Source organism: Corvus kubaryi, unplaced genomic scaffold, assembly GCF_017639235.1.
Source record: "Corvus kubaryi isolate FWS band 111438036 unplaced genomic scaffold, C.kubaryi_AGA036_p1.0 37232, whole genome shotgun sequence".
NCBI lineage: Eukaryota > Metazoa > Chordata > Aves > Passeriformes > Corvidae > Corvus > Corvus kubaryi.
The window spans coordinates 3702490-3729635 of NW_024581066.1; the positions used below are offsets into that span (position 1 = coordinate 3702490).

Here is a 27146-nt window from a genome sequence, read left to right on the forward strand (position 1 = left end):
ATAAAGAATGGGTTAGAGGGCTCACATACTACAAGACAAAAAAAAAATCAAGGAAAATGGAAAAAAGATAAAAACTTCAAAGAAAAAATATGAAAAATATTCTTACAGTGGTGTTTTATATTCTTTTCCCTTTACCTTTCTATGTTTTTCTTGTGTTTAAGGTAATTTTAGGTATTCCATCAGTACATGTGGAGGGAACATTTTCTGGAAAAAATGTTCTGAAGATTTCTGGATCTTCTGAAAAAAATTTTTTTTGGATGCACACAGTGAACAAAAACCTCTGCTTGTTCAAAATTTTTCATGCAATCTACTTGTTTGCTGAGTTGTCTTGTGAGTTATATGTTCAGAACTGAAAGCCAGTACAATCTTTACAGAATATTATTACTTTCTCTCTGTCTTCCTGTCTGCTTCCAATTTGCCCCTATTTTGGCAAATTTTAGACTAAGTTGTTGTTATTATTAATGTTGATATTATGATTAGATACAATCTGCAAGCTCAACAATTTGAAAGTAATTTTTTTAATAGCATCATGGCATAAACTGACCAGTACATTCCATATAGATGGAACGTAGATATTTTTCTTCTTTTAACCTAGGTTCTCTCAAGACAAATTATAGCATCTTTTAGAAATGCTTGCGGGTCATCTATACAAAACTAAAATCCTTTTCATACAGAAATAGTCGGCTCTGGTTTTTTGGGTAGGGTGTTTTGGTTATGGGGTTTTTTCTTCTATTAACAGTGCATGGGAAAAGCTTACCTTATACAAATGCTTCCCTCTGAACTGTTCTTCACTGAATTGTCTCTGGACCCAGTATACCCTGTTCCATTTGAGCCCCTACCAATGTACAGAAGCAGCCCCAAACAAAGTTTTAAACAACAGAGACTATTTATGCAAAAACAGAGGTTAAATTAATTTTGGTAAGAACCAGAACTGATTAGCATCCTGATAGTTAAATTCATTAGCAGAGTCCCCCAGTTGCACTTTGGTTAAAGCAGTGTTGCAAGATAAATGAGTGAGCCTTCCCATGCTACTTTCTTTCCTTTTAATAATCAGTGGAACTTTGGTTGCTGGAAACATCTGGATTCATTTGGTCCCATAAACACAACAGATAACTGTAGAACAGAATTAAAAATTAGAATTACTTGAGATGTTAGTGTTGTTTGTGTGAAAATATCATCCTAAAATTTCTGTTCCGCTAAAATTTATTCTGTTCTATTTAGCTAATTTCTATTCATATTTTCAAATAGCACAGTTGGGGATTTTTTCCTTTGTATACGTTTTGGGAAGAAATTTTTTTCTAATACTTCAGTGACTTTCTGCATCAGATTGCAGGATAATGTTACAGTCAGTAATGTTTACATCAACAAATGTAAATTCAAATTAAATCTATTATTTAAATAGCATAATGGAAACACATGGTGCTTTGTAGTCATGTAATTAAAGAAGATCTGTGCCTCCAGGAGTTTATGATCTGAAGATCAAAAACATTTCCACATGCAACAGACCTCTTCTAAATTATCGGTCTACAATTTGGGGATTTTGTCTTGCATCTACTTTAGCATAAATTTTACTCCTGAGCAGGGATTTCAACCAGACCAGTGCAGAACTGTCTGAGATGCAATGCCTAGGTTTTGTACTTGACACTTTGTGTAGGAGCAATTTCCTAGCTAGCACAGAAGAGCTCGGTGTTTTGATGTCAAGATTTATACCTCCCTTATTTAACAGCAACACCATGAACTAAACTTTGTGAATTGTACTAGTTTAGTTAGGGGGGAAAAACCCAATTTCTTATGTTTATCAAGGAGTCTGACTAGCCATAGGGGTTTTTTTGTCTTTTTTTTTTTCCCAGTTGTGAAAGTAATTTTGTGCAAAATTGCCTTTGAGTTAAATTATTCACTCATCCTGGGGCAATAGCCTGTATTCACTTTCCAGCTGAGCCAACTAAAAATATGGGAAACAGACCAGCCTAGTATTCCATTGTTACCTTATGTAATATGGTGTTTTGGAAATGATGATGAAGGCAACCTGGATATTTCATGGATGAATTAGTAGATTCATAAACTGAAAGCTTTGCTTGCTATTTGTAATGGTGTTTTCTCCCTTCCTTTCAAAACTGTGCTCACAAATCGGAGATGTTGCTTTTATTTAAAAAGAAAAGAGGAGGACAAAGAAAAAGGGGGAAAAACAATCAAGCTTCTTTCTTCCTTTGAATAAATCTTTGCCTGAATTACTGGCTGAGTTCCCTCAAAAGGCCTGGACTCCTTCAAAAGTTGGAACCAAGTTCAGACCCCAGCTAGGTGAGGCAGAGTACTTTGTTCAGTTTACTTAGTTTTCTCCCCACAGTATGCTACAAAAGAGTCTGGGTGTAAACACATTGTTCAAGTGTGATGGTTTGGGATTTCTTCCAACTATCATCCTAATTAGGACCCTGAATGAAAAAGAATTTTTCATTTCTTTTGGGCATGGAGAACTAAATGAAGACTGGTCTGTGAACCCTGTGACTCATAGGTACCTGCAAACCTTCAAGCCCCTCTGTTGCTTGTAATAACTTAACTGCAAAATAATTTCACAGCCTTAAGTGGCAACTTTTGCCTTTACCGTCCTTGTCTGAGGACTTTGCCTAAACTGAGGTAAGCTTGGACAGTGCCTCGCACATTCATGTGTTTTGTTTAGTGTTCCAGTGCTTTTTTTTCTCAAAGCTGGTGCTTGGGATTGCACAGCTTGGAGGTGCTGCTGTGTTTGGTTTTACTCAGTTATTTAAATCCATTAGACATGAGTTCTGGTCATTTCCCAGTCCTGTGAATCCATTGAGGTCTGGCAGCTGACAGAGACTTCTCAGCACTTTGTTGGGAACTATAGCCATTTTTCTCCAAGCGTTGTGTTTCACTTTTACCCCTGCTGTGCTACAGATCCTGACATTGCTGGATTCAGGGCATCTCTGTGCTGTGTGGATTTAATATTGTACTGATCTTTTCTAACATCTTTTAAGATAAAGATGTGAAATGATTGCATGTTATGAGTTGTAGGCATTAATGAGTATTGGCGTTTTTCTTCCAAACCTGTTTGAGCAAAGTTTTGTACCTCAGGTACAGCTTTATGTTGATCAGAGTAAAGTAAAAGATTTCCCCACAATGAGTGGTGGTCCACATCCTACCTTCTGCATATTTGCAACCAGATTTCCTTTGTACTGTACTTTTTTTTTAACCTAGCTGTAGCTTTCTGAGCCTTTGGGTCATATGGTGTGTGGCTTCACACAAACGTTTACTACATGACAGGCTGACTTAGCAACCAAGATTTGTTTTCTTCTTCTTCCTACTCAGTGCTTTTGTCTTGTGCTGACATATTGGATTCTGTGCTGTACAAAAGGAAGCCCTAGATGACAACTAGTGTAGCATAGTGTTTGGGACCTGTGTTTTTCCATGTAGGCTCAGATGAAGGACTTGTGCTTAAAAATATTCAATACTTGGCAATACCAATAACCAGATTTATTGAATTGGGGTAATCTCATAGTTCTAATACAACACTGAAAAAAAAAAATTAAAAATCCTTATCAGTTGGGGTACCTGAATTTCAGGCTGCTTTGGGTGGAAAAATAACCAAGAAGAGTAAGATTTCCTAAGAGGGTGTAGCATTCATAGTCCTTATCAACTCACCCTCCAAAATACAGCAAAACAACCTCAAACTACAGAGGTTCTGTGAAAAGAGACAATAATTCTGACATCAGATAGTTAAATAACAGATTCTGATGTGGAAAACTGTCCCAGATTCCAACATTCCTTTCAGCTGACATTAGAAAACAAGGTAGACTTAGCATGAGAAATAGTGTCTTTATATGAAGAGATTGCTCTTGTTAGGCCCATATGTGAACCATATATCCAGATTCTCTCTACATCCGCTCACTCGTCTCCCTGTCAGCATCTGAAGAGAGCTCCCCAAATGTTCAAATGTACCTTTCAGATCAGAGTTTAATTTTAGAAGACTATCTTGGCCTATTAATTTTGATTATAACAATGCTGTGGTGGCAGAGACATCAGATTGCAAGTAAAATTTCAGAAATAAAATGCTGCAAAGCTGTAGAAATAAAGTGCAACTTGCAGTAATAGATCACAGTAATTGTATGTGGTAAAATATATGTCATTATTGAATAAGTAATAATTTATCAGGGCATGTATTGATGCCTTTTCCTGGTCTTAAAATGAAGAGTCATACACGGTTAGAAGGGGAAAAGGGATTTTACTTAGGTATTTATTTTAAGGATCCTTAGGTGCACACGTCCAGGTCATATGCATCGAAATGCACCCCGCAAAATGCCCACCCAAAAGATCGGGTATAACATTATAGGTTTTACTAATTAGCATATCTATCAAAGATTCCCCAATGAGAGGCTCAAGTGAGCCCCCCTCCCCAAGGAACCTTCCCCTGGATGGTTCTATCTTTGTTTACAGAATGTGTTCTGGAGAGGAGCTTGGGGTCTGGGGCACACTGATCCCTAACTATGAGGCTTCTAAAATGTTTGGTCTCTTAGCTTGACAAACAAGTCCAAGAATGTAGGCAAAAAGCACTAGGAATACAGAAGTTGTAAAAAGGTGTAACAGGGGTATAAAAGAAAAGGCAAAAAATCTTCATGGCATCATACTGTTCATGTGCACTTGGTGTGTTACAAACTGCAGTGTGGAGCCTGAATACTTCCAGGATCTGTGTGTGTCAGATGAGGAAGGCAAAGTTTAAGAGCCGAAAAAATGGTTCCAGAGCTGACACTTGTAGAAATATGGAACTTAAGTATACTGCAGAGCATCTTGGACATTTATGTAGTTTATTTGTTTTCTCATATTCAAGGAGTTAAATTAATGAAAACTGATTACATTAGAATAGTTTGCATACCATGAAACTTGTCAAAATGTTAATTGAAGTCTTTCAGATACCTGATTGCTTACTCATTTTCCCTTTAAGGTATATTTTTTTAATTTTATTCTTAAAATTAAGTACATAAAGTCACCATCCAGAACTAGAAATGTTATGAAAACAGGAGCCACAAAATTAAAAATGCCAGTATGAAGTGATGTAATTTTTCAGTGTAGTGGTTCTATGTTTTCTATTTTGATAATGGATATCTAAGGGTGTTCATGTGGTTATAAAGGAAGAAATCAATTCTCCTGCTAATATCCTCACTTCCCCATGTAGTCCTTTTCAAATTGAAAGGGTTTTGCATTCAATTCCCCGTTTCTCTTTGTTTCAAAAGAGGAAAAGCGTTCTGTTATTTCTACAAATCACTGTTGAAATTCTGTTGCTTCTACAACTTACAAATCAAGTCCCCAGTAAAACTGAGTAAATTATTTACAATTTTTATACCAAACATTTCAGGTGTATCTAGAACATGAATACAGGAAGCTCTAAACCTATTTTTATAATTGTTGTTACTCCATATAATAAGAACTGTAGTTTCTTTAAAAACTTAAAAAAACCTCACCCTACCCACCACATTCCAGAAAGCCCCACCCAAACAAACCCAAAAAGATCTGATCAAGATATGATAGTGGAGTCTTCATCAAACCCAGTCTGTTCCTTAAATATTCCAAACTGCAATCCAGTGAACCTATTGGCACTTTGTACCGAAAATCATTGAGGGTGGCCATGTATAAGCAGCAATTCAGTTCCACTCTGCAGTCAAGGGAGAAGCTTTTGATGTACACTGCATCTTCATAATTTTCCATTGCTTGTCAAGAGAATAAACTATGTATTTCTTTTTTTTCTTAGCCTGCAAGCAATAAGAAAGTGTACAGCATTTTCATTATTTCTACAGTAGTCAGTTTGCAGCAGGTCTTGGTGAAGACTTCACACATGGTTCCTTTATTCACCTGTTCTTGGACAAGAAGTCATAGCACATATAAGAAGCTAATTTTCTCTCTTATATCTAAATCTAGAACCATACTTTTTGCCTAAAGAGTAAATTGAAATTCTGAAGTGTCTAATCAAATGCATGTTTCACATGTACAAAATAAAAGACTTCTGTTGGCCAGGCCTCCTATTTCTGAAATTCTGTTTCTGATGTTTGTGTGGACTCTTACTGAAAGGAGGGCACTACTGGATGTTGCTGGTGAGGGATTGGGATGGAGCGAGGGAGTGTGTGTGGCAGCTCTCCAAGCACACCTTTCTCTGGAACTTCAGTCACAGCTGATGGGCACAGCCCTACCAAATGTGGTCACAGACAATTGGTTTTGACCTGATCAGTTCAGGAGACATCCTGCTGGGTTGATCATTGCTTTGCTATCCAAAGCAACACAATGGATAAAATAGGCATTTTTCAACCCTAAGTGTGACTGAGTTAATAAGAATCTTTCAGGAAAATGCGAACAGACACACACACACGCCCCCCTCATCTAGGAAAATAAAGGAAGTGAATATGTGTAGTCTGGTAATTGGAAATAATTTTCTCTCTCATGTCCCAGCGTCCTTTAGGACTGGGGCAAATGGCCCAAGCCTGGGCATTAATACTTGAAATGAAAATTAGTCAATGATCAGAAAAACATGTGAAACATAGAAGGTCTGAAAGAGATTAAATCAAGAGGCTTGGGAGGGGGTTTGTTGATTTTATTATATATATTTTGGCATGATTTCATAGTTTGTAAGTTTTGAATATTATGCATAGAACTAATTGAAATCTTAATCTGTAGTTATAAATATTTCTTGTTACTGTAAATACCCTGTATATAGTTCTTTATTATAGATGGTAAATGAAGCCCTATCAAATTTAAACTGAGCTAAATTGCTACATCATTGAATACATTGCCACATTTTACATTTTGAAATACAAGTATGTTTTGAACTTCTGTCATCTTTTTCTTAAGAAAAAGAGGGAAAAAATGTAATTATTGGAGGAGAAAATGTCTTTTTAATTTTGGTTTTGTATAAAACTGTTCAAAGCGATGTTGATGAAATTTTAAATAGCCTTGAGACAGAGAGTACTGGGGGAAAGGAAAGCACTAGCCATAAACAAACAGCTTGGAAACCTAGTATTGTCCTCAAAAATGCTGGTTTCAACCAAACCTTCAACATTGGTCGGCTCTTTCTGTGAGGGTAGGACACAGCCTCCCCATCCTTTGTGTAGGAACTCTAACTCCTAAATAGCTGAGGGGAAAAACAATTTGTTCACTGTGTAGCTGAACACAAGCATTCCCATATTGTAGGGAAAACTGTTTTTGTGAAGGCAAAGGAACATTCTGTGCACATTGCAATGGAGACTTGGTGCAGGGAGACTGTTTGGAGCAAATACACGTCTAGTTTCTATTCTTCTAGAAAATTGCTAGAACAGACACATGTGCTTCATGTTCCTATGCTCCACACTGCTTCACAGACAATGGCATGAACAGTACATGTGAGCAGCATTTGATGTGGAAATGTTATCTTTTATCTCTTTGATGTCTTATAGTAGTGATGCAGGAAAAGTTCGAGGAAATAGTGTTTCTGAACAAAAGGTGCTGCAAATTATCAGCAGACAGAATTGCAAAATTGTGTAGTGTGTCCTTATGTATTTCTATCTCTGCCTGTCCTTCGTTAACTAAGATGGTTATTCATCACAGAGTGGTCAATGGGAGTTTTATGGGAACATTTATTTGTAATTTCTAGGTTCTTTTTTTCTTTCTTTTTTTTTTTTTTTTAATTTCAGGTTCCAAAGTGTATATTTTCTTTTCTGTTATAGTCCATTATGTCATCAATGGACAAATGATAACTCATCACAAACAAAATTATTTTTACAGCCTGTCTTCCTGGCGTCTGGATTATAAAGAGACAACCTGGATGCCTGCATGCCAGTGCAACCAGGATTTTTACAGTGTCAATAATCTTTGCTCATCACACCAAAAAAATCAGTGTGTCAGTGTATTCCTGCAGAGTCATTAGCATACAGACTCACTCTGCTTGCTTAACAAAGCATGGTTTGGTGTATTATAATTTCCTAGTCTGCTTGTCTGATTCACCTCTGACAAAAGCAGAGAGCGGATTCAGTCCCTTCTTCAGTGGCACACTAATGTAGAAAATAAATCTTCGGGCATAAGGTCTGAATGGCAGTCATTTAAATAATTCAAATGCAGCAATCATTTTGCTCATGTGCGTTTCATTTCTTTGTTTTGTTTCTCTGTATTTCCCAAATCACTGAGAGACAAATGATCTTCTCCGACAATCTATATTTTTAAAATATCTAGAGCTAAATAATCCCCGTCCTCTTTAAATGCAGTTTAATTGGTTACATGTAAAATAATTATTTGCTCTCTCTTTTGTGGTGTGGAGGGGGGAGTTGGAGGGGAGAAGTAACATACAAGCAGATGTGCTGCTAGATCTACAGGCTTCTGCCAACCATATGGCATCTTAAAGAAAGATGGTTGGAGCGTCTGGATTAGCAAAGAGTCGGGATGGAAAGCCATGTGTCGTGTTGGTACAGGCAGTTGTTTTAGCTCTCTGTAAAAGGCTTCAGGAGATTGTGTAATGGAACAAATGGTACTGCAAGCCTAGTAACAGCCTTACCGCTGCTGGAGAGGCAATTGGCCCCCAGGCGAGTACTGCTTCATCCTTGCTTGTTGGTTTTTTGTGAAGGATTTTTAGATCGTTATTTTGTGTTCTTCTTTTAACGTACAGGAAACTTGGGACATGTAATTCTGAACTTTATACTTGAAAGAGAGCTATTGTGTGGTTAGCATTTTTTCACACTCTCATTTTTTATAATGAAAACACACAGTTTTCTTCTCTTTGAAATGAAAAGCTCGTGCCCCTCTGCAAATTTCCCGCATCCTTCGTGAGCACTTTGAGACATCAGTTCACTGAATTTCTAGCTGATGCCCAGATTTTGGGGGAAAACTGCTCTCTCTAGGATTTGCTTAGTTAAAAAGAGTGGGGCTATTGTGCTTATGGCTATAATGTACCAGCTTGGCATTTGTATTCTGTTTGACAGGTTGCTCTTTATGCAAACAAGGGGCCTGCCTCTATTAAAGGCAAAACTCCTTTAGTTTTTAGCAACACAGGATTGGGCATTTCATGGGGTTTTGTGTGCTTTTCAGGAGTCTGTACTTCACATTACAGCTCATAGGAGTTATTCTGGATCAGGATGAAAGCTATTGTATCCAGATCTGTAACAGAAATAGGTTTTAGTCATTTTTCTACTGTCACACAATAAAACTCTAAATTCCTCTGTATATTTCAATGAAATCAGGCCTCTAAGTAGACCTGTAAATGCAGTTTTCCCTCCTTGATAACATTTATTTCAAAGGAAATTAAACCCTGATGTTGCAGTATGGAAGTTCAATAATTAGGATTATTTTATTTGAAGAGATTTTAAGTACATTATGATCCCAATATCATGATTTTTGTGTAAGGAGATAACATGAGGGACACCCAGACATTCATTTGTAGGTAAATACTTGCTGAGCAGGTAATGTTACGGTTTCAGAGACATTAGAAACAAACCATTAACTACAGAAGCATCTTCCCTACTAAGAATCTTTGCTGGAAAATACACTATCTTAAACTGAGACAAATGCTGCTCTAATATAGCCTAGATTCACAGTAAAAGTAAACTTACAGTTACTGCTCTTTTTTCTCTTTAATTTTTTTTCCTACTCTCCAGAAGGCTTCTTATCTGGAGCTTAGGAAACAGCAGTACTCAGCTTAATCTGCAGTTTAGTTACAGCAGTGCATGCTTTTTCCTGAGCTGCCTGTGTGCCCCCCTGCTCAAGCCTGCATATGTTGCTCAACACTGATCAAAAGTAGCCTCCCTCGGGAGGGAGGCTTGGGTTCGTTTTGTCGGCCTGTTCATTACCTCGCCTCAGCCAAGGCTGAGCCAGGTGTGAGGTGGACAGTTGTCTACCAGGAGTGGTGCCAAGACCACCAGCATCTCCCTGGAAGGCTCTTGTGGTGGCTGCTGAGGAGGAGCAGAGTCGGACCAGTGAGCCCCAGCGGGGACCTTGAGCTCTCTTGGGGCACCTGCTGAGCTTTCGCTGACTTTCGGAAACCCCGGCTGCTTTCTGCCCCGTGTTCCTGTGTGAGTTCACCAACAGAGAAATGTGCATTTTCTCTGCGTTTCCCTTATAAGAAATTTTGAGTAATGATGTACTTGTGCTGCAGCAACAGTATCAGAGGTTACCAAGTCTACAGAGACAGCAATTGACTGATAGCAGGTAGATCTCGTGTTCTCATTTTGCATACATGTTTGTCTTCTCTATCCCTAGTTAAAAGAGCAAACTCCGTGGTTATATTTTTGAACAAAGAGACACAGCTTTGTGTTCTTAATTTACTACTCATGAGTTAATTTTCATTTATGTGAGAATGTTCCATTTCCAAAGTCACATCAAGACTTTTAAGCTTGCTTGTTTAAATGTTTGTTTCAAAAAAGCTACCACTGCTTACCACTGAAAGATGAGAACATGGGGAAGTAGTATGCGAAAAGCGTAATTTACCTAACAAAACTAAGCAGGACCTTTTGATATAATCCAAGGGGGAAAGTATTCTTCTCTTACAGTTACACTGAACATGTGTCAAGAAAGCTATTAACATTTATTTCAACTTGTAGCAAAGAAAAAGCTGATAGTTTTGCTAGAATTTTTTACTATAATTAAAATGTGGTGGCAACAGGAGAGTCTGTGTATGCACAGGCACAGCTGTGGACAGAAGGAATCTTTCTGCTGGAAGGTGCTGGTGGTCTTAACCAAGCTGGGATGTCTGTGCAGGGTCCAGTGACCACTGACTGATGAGCTGAACTGTGACATGGGAGAGCTGGGCTAGAGACACCTTTGTGCTCATTTTGTGTGGTAATGCTGACAGCCCTGTGCTGCTATTGCAGGGACTCTAGAGCTGTTATTGTCATCCACAAGCTTAGCCGTTGTCACCAGAAAGGCATAATTGCCCCTTTGCACTGGCTGTGGTCTGGGTGTGTCAATACTCATCTCCAAACTGCCTCATTGCAGTCATATTCCTTATTGTGGAGGGTTAATGTTCTTCCTGAAGATAACTGTAATGATATTTGCCTCTAAAACAGCAATAAAATTCCTCTATTTCATAGCAATTATTAAGTTCACCTTGCAGTAAATTTAAAGCACAGTTGGACTAATGCACATACACATTATGAAACAGACTTTCTGTTACAGAGAGTGTAATACTGCCCATAATGTACTAATACATTTTTAAGATGTATTTCCTGTGAAATGCTTCCCTTCAGTGTTGCTAAGCAATTGCAGATTTCAATAGCTTCACGTGCAGTTTCACTGTTTGTAGTATAGTCCAAAACAAAACACCAAGTAAACTCTCTATTCATAAGAGCTGAGCTCTGTGAAGGTGAGCTGACAATACTGGTCAGATCCTCCAGCTTTTCTCAGTTTTCTAAAAAATTTTGGTTTCTCAGAATTAAAGTGCTTTTCCCTCAGCCCTTCTCAATGCAAAATTATCTTACCATTTTCCCTACCTTTATTCTTCCGTGTTACATCCCACATGGTGTTTCCTCGATGCTGTGACTCCCTTCAGTCTCAGCAGAACTGGTTTATGGGTGTACTGGGGAATGTGGGGAGATTGGGGCTGGTCCCAAATGGATACAGCCCTGGTCCAAAGTGCTGCATTGCGTGCCAGCAGCAGCTTCCTGTGAGGTGGTAGCATGCTTGCTTGGCCAGTCAGCGCAAACAGAGGCCAAAGCCTCCTCAGGTCCCTTGGGTGTATCCACACGTATCTTGAGCACAGATCTTTCTTACCTCTCACGCACATTCTAGGCTCCTCTGCCCGCCCTGACCTCCTTCTCAGCCATTCCTCTAGATCCTTACTCTGTATCTGCCCCTATTCTCCTTTTTGTTTCCTCGGAAGAGGAAGTTTGGAAATTAGAGCTGTAATAGAAGGGGAGTAGGCCAAGCTTGGGCTAAGTTCACAAATGGAAGCAATCTGCTCTGTGTGGATGTAGAGAGCAACAGGCCCTTGTATGCAAGACATCTATCTGAATATGCTGTGCAAAAGAAATTGTCTGTCACCTATATAAAGTCATATTCCTCCTTATCTGTGTCTTAAGCATAAAACTAACTCTGTACAAATCCTACAGCTGTTAGTTTGACTGTAATTTATGCAAACCACAATAACCCTCTGTGAACCCTGAAAAATAAGCAAATGTGTGTCACCTGCCAGACCTTAAAGGCAAAATCATTTATTTGAAATGAACTGGAAGGAGGGGCACCTCTAGAGTAGAAAGTAATGGTAATAGGGATTAAGCAACAAAACTGACAAGTGACACCTCCACAGATATTTAACACTTTGTGTTTGATATTTTTAGAGTTTATTTTCATAGTGGTCAGACTATGCAGTATAGCAGCCTTGGGTTTGTGCTGAAGAACAGTTTTGAAGGACTGTGATACATAGTCCTTAAACTTGGAAAGACTCCCTTGCAGGTAACCAAATGAGAAGGACTGTACCGAGCACTATTGGCAAGGTCACTAGTGAGAAACATTTTACCCTTCAAACACAGGTACTGATAGCTAGAGAGATAAACAGAAGCTTTATGCTCTGTACCTCAGCACCTGCAGCCCTTGCGGGTTGCAGCAGGATCTGGGCTTGGTGAGGACAGCAGGACCGAGCCCAAAGCTGTTCTGTTCGCCTGCAATTGTGACTGTCAGAACAACTGAAGCAGTTGTAGCTCAGCTGCACTACCCTTTCTAGCAGTAGGTTTTTTTTTTTAATTAAGACAATATCTGACAAAGTAAATTAACAGAAGTTGATGCTTTTAGCAGTTTTTTTGCTTCAACTGCCTGATGTCAGCTTGGGCCACATGTACATTCTGCACATGCCATGGGATAGAAAAAGTGAAGACTTCTTTTTCAATTCTCTGCTGCCTGCCCAGACACCACATGTACTGTCTGTTACATGTCGCTTCTGATGAGGTTCATGCTGGGAATTTCTTTTTAAAGGCAAAGTGTTTGTGAAGGAAAGAGTTCAGATTGGGCAGATTGCATTAAAAATTCTCAGTGTCTCCAACTTGAATACAGTGATTGCTTTATGTGGACACCAACTAGCAGTTTGTACAGGTTCAGGTTTGTCTGGTAATAAAAGAAATAAGAGGAATTGGACTAAGCGGTAGGGGAAATCGAGCAAACGTTTATAGAAAGTAAACCAGCCACAAAAATTGTTGTAACTAGTGACACAAGCACAGGAAAAAATGTATTTCAGTAATACAAATATGTATCGTATAAAACATGAGAAGGCCACTTTTAAAACCTTAGTGGGATATGTGTCTCTTAGCATTATGATTGAGAAATTGTGCAAAATCTGTTCTGTCTGGCACATAACAAAATCAGAGAGGTGAACATCTTTTAAAAAACAACAACAACAAAAAAAGTAGAGTCTGATTATACAATTCAATAGATTTCTGTAACATTGCTCCGAGCCCTGCCTCCCTTTTTTTTCCCTAAGGTATTTTACAGCATTCTAAATTACTAGCATGAGTGATTTGGAGAATTGTTTTATGTAGTTCTTGTCAACTAAAGGCATAAAATAGTAACCAGAACTATTTCTTCTCTAGAGCTAACCTGATCCAGAGTTCATATTCCTATCAAAGGTCTTACTATTTTGTATTCCTTTAAAGGAGGAAAAGCCTCATCTTCAGCGAAGGGATTCAGACACAAATAGACATTAGTGAAGCTTTCACCCATATCTTTTCCAGCCTGCTGTCCACTCTCTTTCATTGTTTCCTTCCTGTCAAAACCCAGTAGGGCTAAAAGTGGCCATCACAGCAGCTAAGCCCAGCTGCTACACCCCCCTACTGAAGAGCAGGCTGATAATGTTCTCTTCAGCATGTTAGACATGAGCTATTAGAAGCCCAGGAATAGATCCAAGCTCAGGTTTCCTATGTGATCTATTTGTTTAACCTGTTGGGCCAGCTGTGGAAGTGAAGATATATTCTAATAGTCAGTGGTGACATCTGAAACAAAGAGGAAGCTCCTATGTAAACTTTTAATTAAACCCTATTTGCAATTGTTGTTGTGGCATGCAAACATTGTTATCTTATTGGAGATGATATACTATAGATACTTTAAAAGTATGTGGAAAAATTGAGAGTGCCTTTAGTAAAAGGGAATTTAGAAGTTACACAATAGATATTGGAAAAAACAATGATTGAGTGATACAAAGCCACCTGGGTCAAGGGGTTCATGGTGAAATGTGGACATTTGCTTCTTAGGTGTCCTATTCCAAACTGTGCAAGGGATATTAACTTGTAGTTACCATCTGTTAACATCAGTTGGATGAGTTTGTTCTGCCTGTAGCGTGGGCAAGTGCTTACCTTACTAAGCTAGAAGTGGTGTAGATATTCTCTGCCTGAGCAAATGATAAGTCTTGGCCTTTTTGTGGCAACAGAAGTCTGATAGGGACTCCAGAGGGTGGGAAATTCCACAGAAACTTTTTTTAATATGCCCTGAACTGTTCCCCTGTGTCCTGTTAGAAGTCAGGACTTCCAGTCCTGACAGAAATGAGGTTTATTTACTACCTTTAGTTCCTACTCACTGTTACAGGGTGGCTTTTTGGTCTGTGTGTTTTTCCTCTTAGGCTTTTTTTTTTTCATTCACATGAAAAAGGTGGATCATAGTGTTTTGCTTTTGAAGCTAGATGCAAGAATGGAGTTCAGTTAAAGGATAGGTTCTATGTATAGATATTCCTGTTTAAATTTTGGGAGCATGTGGGGGCTTCTCTGAGATGCTCATCACTTAAGATTGTTTCAAGGCCCTGATCTATGGGTCAAGGACTCAAATAAACAGTAATTTAGGACACTAGTGAAACTTTGGGGTTTAATTTACTATTTGTCTGCCTTTCTAAATTCATAGACTATAATTTTTTTACCTCAAAATTCACTATGTGAATTTATCGATGCTGTAAACCACAATGAAGATGCAAGTTGCTCATATGAATACTAATCTTACTATTGGTTTTAATGTCTTAGTTGTTCACAGAGCTGATTCAAGATACAAAGAGGTAGTGAACATAAGTTTTTCTGCCTTAATGAAAATGACAACATCACTTCTGCTATGAAAAGGGAAGACAGAAATGTAGCAGAGTTGAGGTGGAAAGAAAGCAGAGGAGACCTTTCCCACCATGCCTACAAGAGGAGTGGGGAGTGACAGCAGCTGGGGCAGTTGTGGTTGCAGAAACAAGTTCACCATGAGCACCAGCCATACACCTTAACTCTGATGGCAGCAAGTCTGGCACCAAGATCATCATACAGACAAAGCAAGCCTGATCATTGATTTGTATCCAGCAGGAGATGACCTTAGACAGTGCCTGATCTAGCTGTGTCAGGAACTAAGTGTGATCACCATAGTTGTATGGTGTTGTATCTCTGCAGCATGACAGGGGTCTCCATCGTGGTCTTTGGTTTTCCCACTCAGAACCAGAAACCACCTCTGATCATTGTATCCCCCTCAGGCAAACAAGCAATGCAGGAGCAGCATTAGAAACTCATAGCTCGACACTCTTGCCCTGACAGGGCAAGTGCATTTTAAAGGCAGTTTGCTGCACAGTGACGTATGCCCGTGGTGTTGGGTTTTGGTCATTTTGGGGGGCACCAGGAGCCAGGTCCAGCAACCCTCGCCCACAGAGATGTGGCCCCCCTGAGTGGCTGGTGGCCCTCCTGGGTGGCTGGTGCCCCAGCCCTTGCTGTGGGGTGCCCGACGGCCACGGCACCCACTGCTGGGGCGATGGGCTGGCCTGTGTTACCCGAGCAACTGGCAGATGGGGGGCTTCGGCAAGGTCAGCGGGGAGGCAGCCGCGGCAGCGCGCTGGCCAAGCTGCTCAACAACAGCCCTTTCAGCGCTGACAGCTCTGCTCTGGCTGGCCAGAAGTAGTTATCAGATTACTTGTATTAAAACCTAATTAAGATGTGTGCCAGTAAATGCAGCATGATTATTGGATTTGGTGATTTAGCTGCTGCAGGTTGCTGCAATCCAATCACGCCATTTCAGCAAATCCAGCTCCGTGGAGTAAAGTGAAAACGTTTTACATCAGTAACCTGACTATGCTGAAAGAGTAAATAACCTTTTAATGCCTCTGCTATGTCAAGGACTGACTGATCCCCACTGCAGGGTGAATGGGTACTGCCCACAGATCCTTGCATATTAATTTCCTTCAAATCAACATTAAAACCCAGAGGAGGATTGACAGGTTGTATCAGCTTTTTCCTTCATTGCAGATTGCCTGTGGATTAATGGACATGAGTCCCCCAGGGAAGGGAGCTCGCAGCCAGAGTCTTGTGGGTGCCCCTGGTTTAGCAATGTGTTGTTATAGAAAAGAAAGAAGCTTTTGTTTTTATCTGTAGGCCACACATAAGGGGAAGTGTAACATAGTGGGTGCTAGTACAGCTTTGTGGTGTTGGATGCAATGGAAGTTTATTCTGCAGGTGGAATTCACCTTGGTGCCCAAGCTCTGCTTTGTGTTTGATGCTTCACCTCATTTCTGCAGGGTCTTGCAGTGATTGTCTAGCCATACCTGTCAAAATGTAACAAAACCCTATCTATCCCTTTTCACTTCATTTCTGAACAGCCTGGGGTATAGCCTAGTCTCAGATCCAAATTTCACTGCTGTGTCTTCTGCATGTTGTAACTGCACAAAAAAGCAAGGTAGGTTGGAGCCATTTTAACATAAAGCTGCTTATGAGCTCCAAGTACTGAGAATCAGAGCAAAACATTTACCTCAAAGCTTTCACTGCAGCTTGTGATGCCTCAGTTGTGTTCTCCTTCTGTGGAACCACTCATCTCATGAAACTCTTTCTTTCCTGCCTTCATGTAGAAATAGGGATTTAGGTTTAAAGTAGTTAACGGGAAATTATTTGAAGGGTATTGTTATTAGTACTGAATGAGAGAGCTTTCTCCTTAGTGCCAGGTTGTCCTGTGGGTAGTCCAAGCGTAACATGGTTCAAGAGCTATGTGTTTTCATGTTGTGCCTTGAAGTAACATGATAGAGTATGGAGTCAGTACCTGTCCTTCAACACTACTAGGCCAAGGGGGAGCAGCCACATGCCATCCCAACTGGACAGATCTTGCCACTTTGGTGGAAAAATGATCTCATTTAGACAGGAGGGTGAGGACACAGTGGTCAGTCAGATGCTCAGGACACCGTACATTTGCCTGATAGGTGGTGTTGCCAAAGTGAACGTGGCGACCGTGCAACCTCCCCTCACTCGTATTAGCAAAATGTGCAGAAGGTTCTGTCACCCAGTTGTAAAAATGATGGCAGGCATCGATGTGCAGTTGTAACATATGGGAAGTACAGTGAATGTGGGTGGAGCTGTTCATTTCTCATCTTGAATCATTTACGAGATCAGCAGGCAGGCCAGATACAATGCATATGGGAATGTGTGGCTGTGCTGCACATGTCACACGTAATAGCAGATACTGTGAGAGGGCCCAGAGCCTGTCCTCAGGAGCTAAATGCACCAGAGCAGGCTGGGAGTCCCAGTGTGTGGACCAAGGGCCAGCTTGGCAGCAGTTTTGGGAGAGCAGACTGGCAGACTGAATTTGGGAATTCACAGATCCAGATCTGCACTGACTAGAACTGCACCCTTTTCATCCATCATGGCCCAGAATTGTACACTGGAATGTTATTAAACCTGTAGTCAGGCACTGAAGATACAGATGGTAAAGTTGTGGCCTGCTGGTCAAACTCAGCTCAGTGCCTATGTCATATTTTTCCCTCTGCTCAAGGCGACAGTCTAAATGTAACACTGGGTGGTGAAGTTACAAACAGAAAAGTGTAATTAAGTATTTTCATAATTAATTAATTAATTAATAATTAAGTACATTTCCATAATTAAAGACTTTTCAATTTACAGCAGTTCATTTGAAAGTACATAGAGCTTTACAATAGAGCACACCAGGGCTTGTGTCCAGTAATATTTTTGAAATTTGCATGGGCTACCTGTGATAATCTACTAAAAAATGTTATTCTGATGTAAAATTCATGAGTTGGAAATTACTTCTGATTGGATGCCAGGAGTAATAAACAGTCACTGGAGAAATAACAAGTGATACCTGTTTCCATGATTAAAGAACTAAAAGTGCAGTTGACCTGTCTTACAGTGGTGTTGTCCCAACTCAGGCACTTGTTCTTCCAGTGTAAGCAGAAGGCCTCTGCATGTTTCTTCTGATACCTGCCAGCTTTTTCCTCTGTTTTGCAGCCCCTGATGAGGAGGACCTTTGGAATGATGGGCTCTTTACATCTTTCCCCAGGAATCCCTGTTACACTGTTATAGGATCTATGCTGACATGCTTAATTAACACTAAGCTTACTTGAAATAAGTGCTATGTTCTGTAATGAGTTTTGGACATTGACCAGCTTGCAAAGAGCAGTGGACAGAAAACAGAAGTTTTTGTCATTTCAAGTCCCGTTTGTCAGGGAATTTGGGTATTTGGATTTATAATCTGGGCTACTGTGTGTGTTTCAAGAAGACAGTTACTGAAGCAGCTACAGAGTGTGCAGCTTGCTTAGCTACAGGTGTTGGCATGCAGTCCTGCAGTCTTTACTGATGTCACAGCAAAGCAGATTTGCTGTTGTGTCCTCATAAGGCTTCTAAATTAAAAGCGCAGACCTTTAAAAGTGCTAATTTAAAGTGTGAAAATACATTTAATGCCCATCTTAGGAGTAATACTTTAGTATCAGCCCAACCACCAGCCTGAACTCTGGCCTCTGGGAGCTGCCACCACCAGTAAAACATCAAAGCTTCTTCCATGAACTCCAACTTCAGATGCTCTGCAACCCTTTTACCTATTTTTTTTCCAGGTTACAGCAGCTTGACAAGCACTGCCAGGCCACTGCCCAGCAGTTAGTGGAGTTGCTCAACAAACAGAATCAGCTCTTCAAAGAGAAGCACCTGCTTACAGAAGAGGTGCAGTTTCTGCGAACACAGGTACTGCGCCAAAAGAAAAGAAAGTCTGAGGGGAATATTCTGCAGCTTTAGCAGAGAAATCTGCCAGCAGTCTCATTTCAACTGCTGGATTTTGTTGCTGTTGTTCTTTTAAATACAGCATTACCTTATAAAAAATAAAATAACAATACATGCAGTTGGAAAGAGACTGGTAACTGAACCTGACTTTCACTTAAACCTAAACTACATGAAAAAAGTGTTTTGAAGTGACAATAAATATGCAGAAGTTCTTCTCAGTGACAGTTCCTAGCTTTCTTATCTGAAGATTTTTGTGTTGCTTTTTCAGAGAAAAGGGAAATCTGTTCTTTAGCAGCATTAATGTTTAAATAGTAACTTGATGTTGATAATTGCTTTGAGGTTTTTCTGCCATTTGTCAGACTTAAGTCCCTCTATCACTTTGTGATTTTTTTTCTCTTTATTTCTAAAAGTCATTTATGTATTTTTGCTGCTCGATGACCACTCATGGTGAGACTCTTGGGGCTGTCCTTTGCAGAGCCACTAGTTGAACTTTGATGATCCCAGTGGCTCTCTTTCAACTCGAGATATTCTGTGATTCACACACCCAAATGTGAGATGGTAAATGTACAATCCATCGTGCCTGAGCACTAATCACTGCACTGCTTCTCCAGCAGGTCTGATTGTTGTTTTCAGTGGTCCCTAGGAAGCTATGGCTTCTTATGGGCTGTTCTGGCTTTTTTTGTTGTGGCCACTGTTCTCTGGCCAGTAAGTGCTTTGGAAATAAGGGAGAAGACTGTAGGGCTGTTTTTTTCCTTTGTCCTTCTTCCACTTTTTTTCAGAAAAAGTAGGAGAACTAACAAGCACAGAATGAGGTTTTCAGTAAAACTATCAGATAATCAAACTCATAGTTCAATTAGTGTATTCACTCAGTCACAAAGCTAATCACAATGCTTTCTAACTTGTGAGTTTGCCCAGGATAGCTGAAGTTCACTTAACATGGTAACAAAGGACATTCAGTGTAGGAAATTTAGTCTAGTAGCACACCTAGCAGTAAACAGAATATTAATTGTCTTAGAACTTTAAAATAGTGAAATCACTATTTTTGTAGGCTTTTTATCTGTAGAATTCACTAAATGTTTAACCTAAGGGAATAAAATCTGTACTTTGTTAAGCCCCTAATCACGTCCATGTGTTCGGTTTTATGGCACTTCCTGTTCTAGTAGACAAACTCGGTGGCTGATGACAGTGTAAGGTTATCAGCATGTAGTAACTACTGGCAAATTTTAGGGCAGCCATAGGGTTCTCTCTATAAGAGGAGTTAAGGAGGTGGTTGTTCCCAAAAGCAATTACAATTTCTATTTTAAGAAAAGCACTCTTGGTAATGTGAACAGCCTTTACATGGTCCACAGGGATTTTGTTATTGATAACCTATTTTATCTGGAATTGATTGTGTTTTTATGGAGTTGGACAGAAGTACAAAAATCATACAAAAGAGGAAAAAAACATTCAGATAATACACTTCTATCGAGACTTGACTGGCAAAAGCTGCCTTCTTTATGTTCATTACAAGTTAATTGTGCTCCAGAGGATACTTTTAAAGTTGAGAACACTCCGAAAAGAAGAATGATATAAAACTTACTACAAAATGAGCCCTAAAAATCTATTTGCAGCCATTTAAAGCAATGGTGGTTCTCTGGGAATTGGAGTTCAGCCCAAAAGAGCTGCTTGGAACATCAGACAATTGTTTTAAGAAAACTAAAGAACATTTCACCATAAATGGAAGCTCTTTGCAGAAAGATATATGTAGTTAGTACAGAAATAAATACTAAAACCAAGCAATTTCAGAGTCAGTGTTGATCAAAGGTGAAAATGACCTCATATTCCACATTTTTCTGTATTGTCCAACAGTTCTCCTTTATAATTAACCAAGTTTTTGGAGGGTTTTTTTGGTGGGGGGGGGAAGGTGGAAGCAACCAACCATTGCCTAATCCTTTAAAGATTATGTAAAATACACTAACCTAAATGTGCTATTGTGTCTTGGAACATAAGCCTCTAGTAACTACAGTTGCATATTTCAGGAGAAAAAACGGGATGCAGATCTCAAACAGGACACAGATGGAATCAAGTAAAAACCTGGATGGATAAAGAGAAATGAGCAGAAGTACGTATTTTTTTTCTATATCCTATATATAGAGTGGGGGAAGAGGAAAGGAGAGCAGGACTAAAACTATTTGCAGATGTGAGTTGAATCTGGCAAACACTTAAAGACAAAAGGAAGAAGGAAGTGTTTGAAACATTTTTGGGTTTGAAACTGTTGAAGCTTTTTGTGGTTTGTTTTCTTCTCTTTAAGCACTTAAAAATTTAAGGACAACCACTCCATAGCAAAGACAAGTTTACCTAACAGAATTTAAAAAAATATCTTAAATATGTAAATTGAAGGGAAAGGGGGATGTACAACTCTTAGCAAGGTGGGAACTTCTAGAAGATCTCAGATTTAACCCAGGTACTTTTTGGTCTGGATAGGCTCTAGGTGTTTGCCTTTTGATTTGGAATTGGTTAGTTTTGTTGCTTCCAGTATTTTCTGTCTGGGGAAGCTTGAATCATCCCTATGTCTTCAGAAAGGCTGCAATTTGTTTTATAATAAATCATAACAGTTAGTGTCACATTGACAGAAACATTATCTAAATATTTGTATTTGGAGCAGTGGTGTCCAAGTTACACTAGTGCAACATAGCTACAGCTGTTCCTACTGCCTTGTAAGAGTTACTAAACTTTCAAAGTTTAAAGGATTTTAAATTGCATCCTTTACTTGAATCTAGCTGACCTAGTCAACAAACCCTGACAACCCCTAAGCCTTGATAGGATTTGTTTTCAAAAGTCAGGTTACTTCCACTGTAGTTTTATTTCTAGTGTTACGTGTTTGCTGTATGGGGGGAAAGACAAACAGAAAAAAAAAATTTTCTTTAAATTCAGCTACATTCTGGTGTGTTAAGAGCCTGTTTTTCTTGGAAAACTCATTTGACATTGTAAAGAAAATTGTGGGTTTTAAAGTGAAGGAAAAGAAATCAAAAGAAGTACCTGATTCTGCTATAATGCTGCATTCCTTTACAGGCCACATGAGCTAAAAGGCTTTTAGAATCCTTGTTGAAGGAATAACCAAGACAAGTCCACCGCTTTTGAAAACGTCTTTCTCATTCTTAGCAGTGAATTACATGCTTTTAAAATAACAATATTAAATCTCCTATTGCTGAAAAAAGCCCAGTGTTATTTCAGAATAACCATCTGCCTATGGCATGACGATGCTTGCATTGTAATTTTCATTTTCATAGAACAGAAAAAGACCAGTATGATAATGTCCCGACCTCTGTGTATCAGACCGTTACACTAATATTTACTAGATGTCACTAATACTTAATAATGGGATACAGCATAACATATTCAGGACCTTGTAAAGGTAATCAAAATTTTAATTACGGGATTTACACCTCTCATTTTGAAAGTTTTTGGAACACTCAGGTCTGGAATTTCTACCTTTGAAAGTCTTTTGTATATTGGAACGCACCCCAAGGCAGGAGGTTAAGATACATCTAACTGCCCTCCTACATAGGTATGAAATACAGAATACTAAATAAATGTGCACAGAAAGCAAACAAACATCTAAACAGAGATTGCTGGAAACCTCAGCACCCCCCGCCAGGCATGAGTGTATTTGTGAGAGCTGGGATGCCTCTCCCTTGCAGAATCTGCCTTGGTGTCCATCAGTTTGACAGAAATAAGTATTTGTCCCAGTGGATAATCCCCTCACAGACCCCGGCTGCCAGAAGGGTTTGCTGGCCAGCTGAGCCAGTGAGAGCACAGACGAGTAGGATCTGGACCTTGAGGATTACCTCCAGCGAGGGCTGTCATCCTGTGCTGCTGCTCTGACTTCCCCACGAAGATGTCCTCCTGCAAGCCAGCCCCTCCCTGGCCATGAACCCGTGCTCTCCCTGTGCTCTCCTTATGGCTCAGCCACTAAAACTCTCTCCTCCCTCCTTACAGATGTCTTTGTCACAGTGAGCATGTCTGTGAGCTGATCACCCTTGTTCTAAAAGGAAGTTAAAATACACTCACCCGTGCCTGTGTTCCCATCCTCGCCCCAGTCGCTCAGCGGGAGGCACTGTCAGAATTATAGCTGTTCTGGAGCAGGGATTTTCTTTCCTTTCTTGTGTCAGCACAAATTTTCAGTGAGGTCCCAGCAGTTAATGTAGCAGTGCTCCCAAGTGCCCTGTTTGCTTTTTATTTTTTATTATATATTACAGAAGGGGGAGCCTTATTTCCAGCAAACAGGTGGGTCATCCATCTCTGCTGTCAAAAGTGATTGAGCTGATCCTTACATGGCCCTCAACCTCAGGAGACCTGAAGATTGCTTTGGTTATTGGGAGAGAGCTTTTGTTTTAGTGCAGTCTTAATGCACAAAGATAGTGCCGCTGCCAGGTGTTTGTAACAGCCAGTGACAGTGCACAGACAGGTTGGTGGATGCTGTTGTGGGGTTTTTTTAAGCAGATGAAAATCTTTACTTCTGCTTAGATGGAGTTTAATCAGAAGTGATGCAAGTTAAACTAGGACAGGAAGGGATAAAGATAGACCTCTGTTTGATGTCTGACTGCACTGACATGAGACTTCAAGTATTCAGCTCCTCAGTGTTTGGGAGGAGCAGCTGTGGGAGTCCTGTGCATCCGAGTCCTGTGCATCCCATCCAGTGTCTGGTTACTGGACAAAGCTGGGCACCAACTGAGGAGCTGAGCCTGGCCCTCCTGAGAGTTCCACCTTGGGTTTTACAGCCATGCAGTGGAGGATTGAGGCACTGAAGCCACCTGAGTGCTTTCTAGTCAAACAGGAAGTCAGTGGCTTTTCTCTCCTCCCAGTATAGCTGGCAGGAATAAAGTAAACCAGTCAGGCATCTGTGGTTCCACTCCTACAGACCCTTCCAATTTGTACATCTAATACCCAACCAGCCTGTTAAAGCAGATGCCACTGAGGTAGGAGGGAGTGTCTAGAGGAACTTGGGCACTGTGCACTGCAGAGGTCTGCACACTGAATACCAAAATATTCTTGGGAGGAGGAGAAACTAAGGCTGGAAAGGCCCCTACCTCTGACTATGCAGTAACCAACTCGTTTACCAATTACCTGGATGTGACAGTGACAGTTGTGCTCATTTCATTGGAGAACAGCACACCTTAAATGACAGCTTTAACACCTGGGCCCTTGGACAGTGGGCTACAGAGACTCTGCCAGGATTTGTGCTTGCTTTGTGAAGAGGTTCAGGTCAGGCTGGAGTCAGGAGGAGATTTGCCCACTTCATCAGTCAAGCTGAGGTTCTGCATCTCACAAAGCATTAACACTGGGTAACTGTGGTGTGGAAGGACACCCACAACAGAAATTTCCAGGAGACTTCTTCAGGAGTTGAGTGTTTGGGATCCTTTTAAGCTTCTGCCCATACTCTAATGCCAAGGGTCACTGCAGCACAGAGTAGGTTTCCTCCGGTTGTCACTACCCAGGCACTGACATGGAATTTAAGCCCCAAGGCTTTCCATTGCCATAATTCCTTGCACTGGTTGCAGACACAATTACAGCAGTTGGTGTTGGTGCATGTATTTGGGGGGAAAATTACCATGTTAGTGTTTTTAATTCTTTAGTGAACTGCAGCTTCATGAATTTTTTTAAATTCAGCCTAACCAAGCAAGGGGGGAAGGAAAAAAAACAAAACCCTTCAGTCTTCTAATGCAAAACCAGCCAAAGTAGAAAGTTTATTTTTATATCTGAGGTCATGTACATCTCTTAAATTCAATTTTTAGCACTGCAGTGGCTTAATTCGAGGTAGCTCCCCCAGCTCCAATCGTTTGATGTCTTGCTCAATTCAGTCCTTAAGTGCTACCGAGGAAGCACAAACAACAGCTATGCAAGAGCTTCAAAACTGCGAATTAGCCTTTCCACCAGAGGTTTCCTACGGGCACCAAGGCAACAGTTTCCTGTTTTGCTACAGCTGCCCACCCCAGACACACACTGAAAACATAGTAAACACCCTCTGGCAAAAACCTGCCGTCTTCTTCTTGGAAGGGAGAAGGGGCAGGATCTTAGACGTGCCCCAAAACAAGAGCTCACTTATTTACTGCTAAACAGGAGCCATGTCGAAAGCTCATGGAGATCCTGCTTTTCAGAAATCAGATGCCTCTTGTTCTTGCTACCTGTAAGACTTCTGAGCTTAGAAAGAGATGAGGACAGCAGGCCCACAGGAAGTGCAGGCTTTGAAACAGTACTTGTTTACTCTGCCTTTCTGCAGTCTTAACGAATTTTTATTTCTCTTCTAAGAACTTGCCTGCAGGCTGAAGTGACACAAATGAGAAACACAGGCACTGCCATACAGACTACCCATCTCTTCCTTTTATCTTTCAGGTCTGCTCTGCACCTGGCTGAAACTTGTCTGAGGTTCACCCAAAGACACCTCTGCAGAAAACAGGCACACTTGCTAGCTAATTTCAGCTGGTTTCTATTTGGTTTTAACTACGGAATCACAAATATTTTGAAGCCTTACCAGCCTACCAAACTTTCTGGGATGACAGCTGAGACATTTCTGAAAAGACCAGGCTAGCAAGCCAGTTTTAACAGCTATTACGTGATGTGGATGTCAATAATTTGTACAATTTTTATAAAATGTTTTTATCTATTTTCATAGTTGAACATACATGTCTATATTATTTACAAACTGAAATATCAATAAACCTAATAGGATCTCTAGGTTCCTTGTTCTGTCCTTCTGAATTCAAGGGAAAGCATGTGCAGGGGGAGGAGGGAGAAGGGGGCTGTTTGCAAGTGCTACACATGTACACTGCCCTCCTTTTTACAAACTCAGTACCAGAGTATACCTGGGAACTTTCTTCAACAGGACATTTGCCACTTTTATCTAAAAAGTGAGAGTCCCAAAAACTACTTAATTAATCAGAAAAGCGTAAGAAGGTTGAGAAATATTCCACCTAATGTGGAGGAATTTCCATGGGTCAGGTTCCCCTTTAAAACATTCACTGAACAAAGCTTTTAAGAGAAAGGAGCCCTTGATTACTACCGAGGAGCCATTACAGGAGGTGCTAGGCTCCACACTGAAGCGGTGGAGCTGGACTTTTCCACCAGCACATATTCAGGGCACCAGCTGAACTTGGCTTCAAATTACTCAACTCAAAACATTTGGAAGGTACAGGTGGAGGGCTTTTTTTCTGGTTAACTGTGCACTCGTGTTTTTCAAGGTTACTACTCAAATACCCAACTGTTTCAGAAAGAATTTATCTGAATCTTTTGCTGTCTAGTGTGGTAGAAGCTACACACAGAAGAGGAAATTTCTACAGCTATTTTTTTCACTGTAGTTGGTAAAGGGGGGAAAAAAGCACAAAGAACAGTTCCCCAGCAATAAATCGACTTCAGCCAGCATGAACACGGAAAATGTAACAAAAATAAGAGTAACAACACATGCAATAAATTACCATTGGGTGTGGAACACAATCTTTCCTTCCCTTATATTTTAAGAATTATTAGTGGTATAGCCCTAACATCAAAGTGATTTTTCCTCCCTATTTCAATTTCCTGCCATATAAAACTGCCAAACACATCTGATCGCCTCCCTGAACAGCTTCACAGATATGACACTAAACATGCTGAGAAAGGCCTCAGGTCTTCAGGGACAAGAAGGGCTGCTGAAGGAAAGTTCCCTCTCCAGTCGAACTCGGGATTTTTCACAGTAATCAGGCTGACAGCTTTTTAAGTGTCACTACTTTATAGATGGTTACACAGTTAAGAATATACATTTATAAACATAGGAAAATGCAAACTTTAGAATTTATTTTTTATTATTTCACAGCATAAATCTGTGTTTAAATAGGAGACAGTGCCTATAGGTTACACATGCAAAGGAACTCAGGCACCTATTCCTGACACTTAGGCTTCACTGAGACCCTGGAGCACAGCGGGACCCTCAACCTTTCTGGACCTGCCTCACCTACCAGGTGGCTTCTGGTGGCCACATGCAGGGCTCCACTGCCAGCCACCCACGTGCATGTACAGCTCTGATTTCAACAAAGGGTCCTGGGCTGCCAGTATATATAGCTGGAAGTAGGTTTTTATACTCATCCCAGGCATAGGTGCAACTATTGTGTTGCTGGGAGTCTACAAGGAATAACTTCCCCTGCAGCAGATACTCTATAGCAATTAATGAATCATTACAGCACCAGTTCTACCTGTCTC

The 27146-nt window shown here is 40.3% G+C and overlaps 2 protein-coding genes across 6 annotated transcripts in view; one reads left to right on the plus strand and one right to left on the minus strand.

The window, feature by feature from the left end:
- Nucleotides 1–25652, plus strand: part of SDCCAG8 (SHH signaling and ciliogenesis regulator SDCCAG8) — a 108998-nt gene extending 83346 nt beyond the window's left edge. For all 5 annotated transcript variants that reach the window (XR_006015212.1, XM_042023008.1, XM_042023009.1 and 2 more), the window contains 3 exons: nt 18776–18902; nt 20957–21039; nt 25311–25652. Coding sequence is in view for 4 of the 5 variants with exons in the window: in XM_042023008.1 (XP_041878942.1) it covers nt 18776–18902; nt 20957–21007 (178 nt within the window). In the remaining variant the exon portion in view is untranslated. The remainder of the gene's footprint in view (nt 1–18775; nt 18903–20956; nt 21040–25310) is intronic.
- The window catches only part of AKT3 (AKT serine/threonine kinase 3), a 154373-nt gene continuing 151866 nt past the window's right edge, over nt 24640–27146 (minus strand). Inside the window, exon 14 of the transcript XR_006015213.1 lies at nt 24640–27139. The gene's annotated coding sequence lies outside the window, so the exon portion shown is untranslated. The remainder of the gene's footprint in view (nt 27140–27146) is intronic.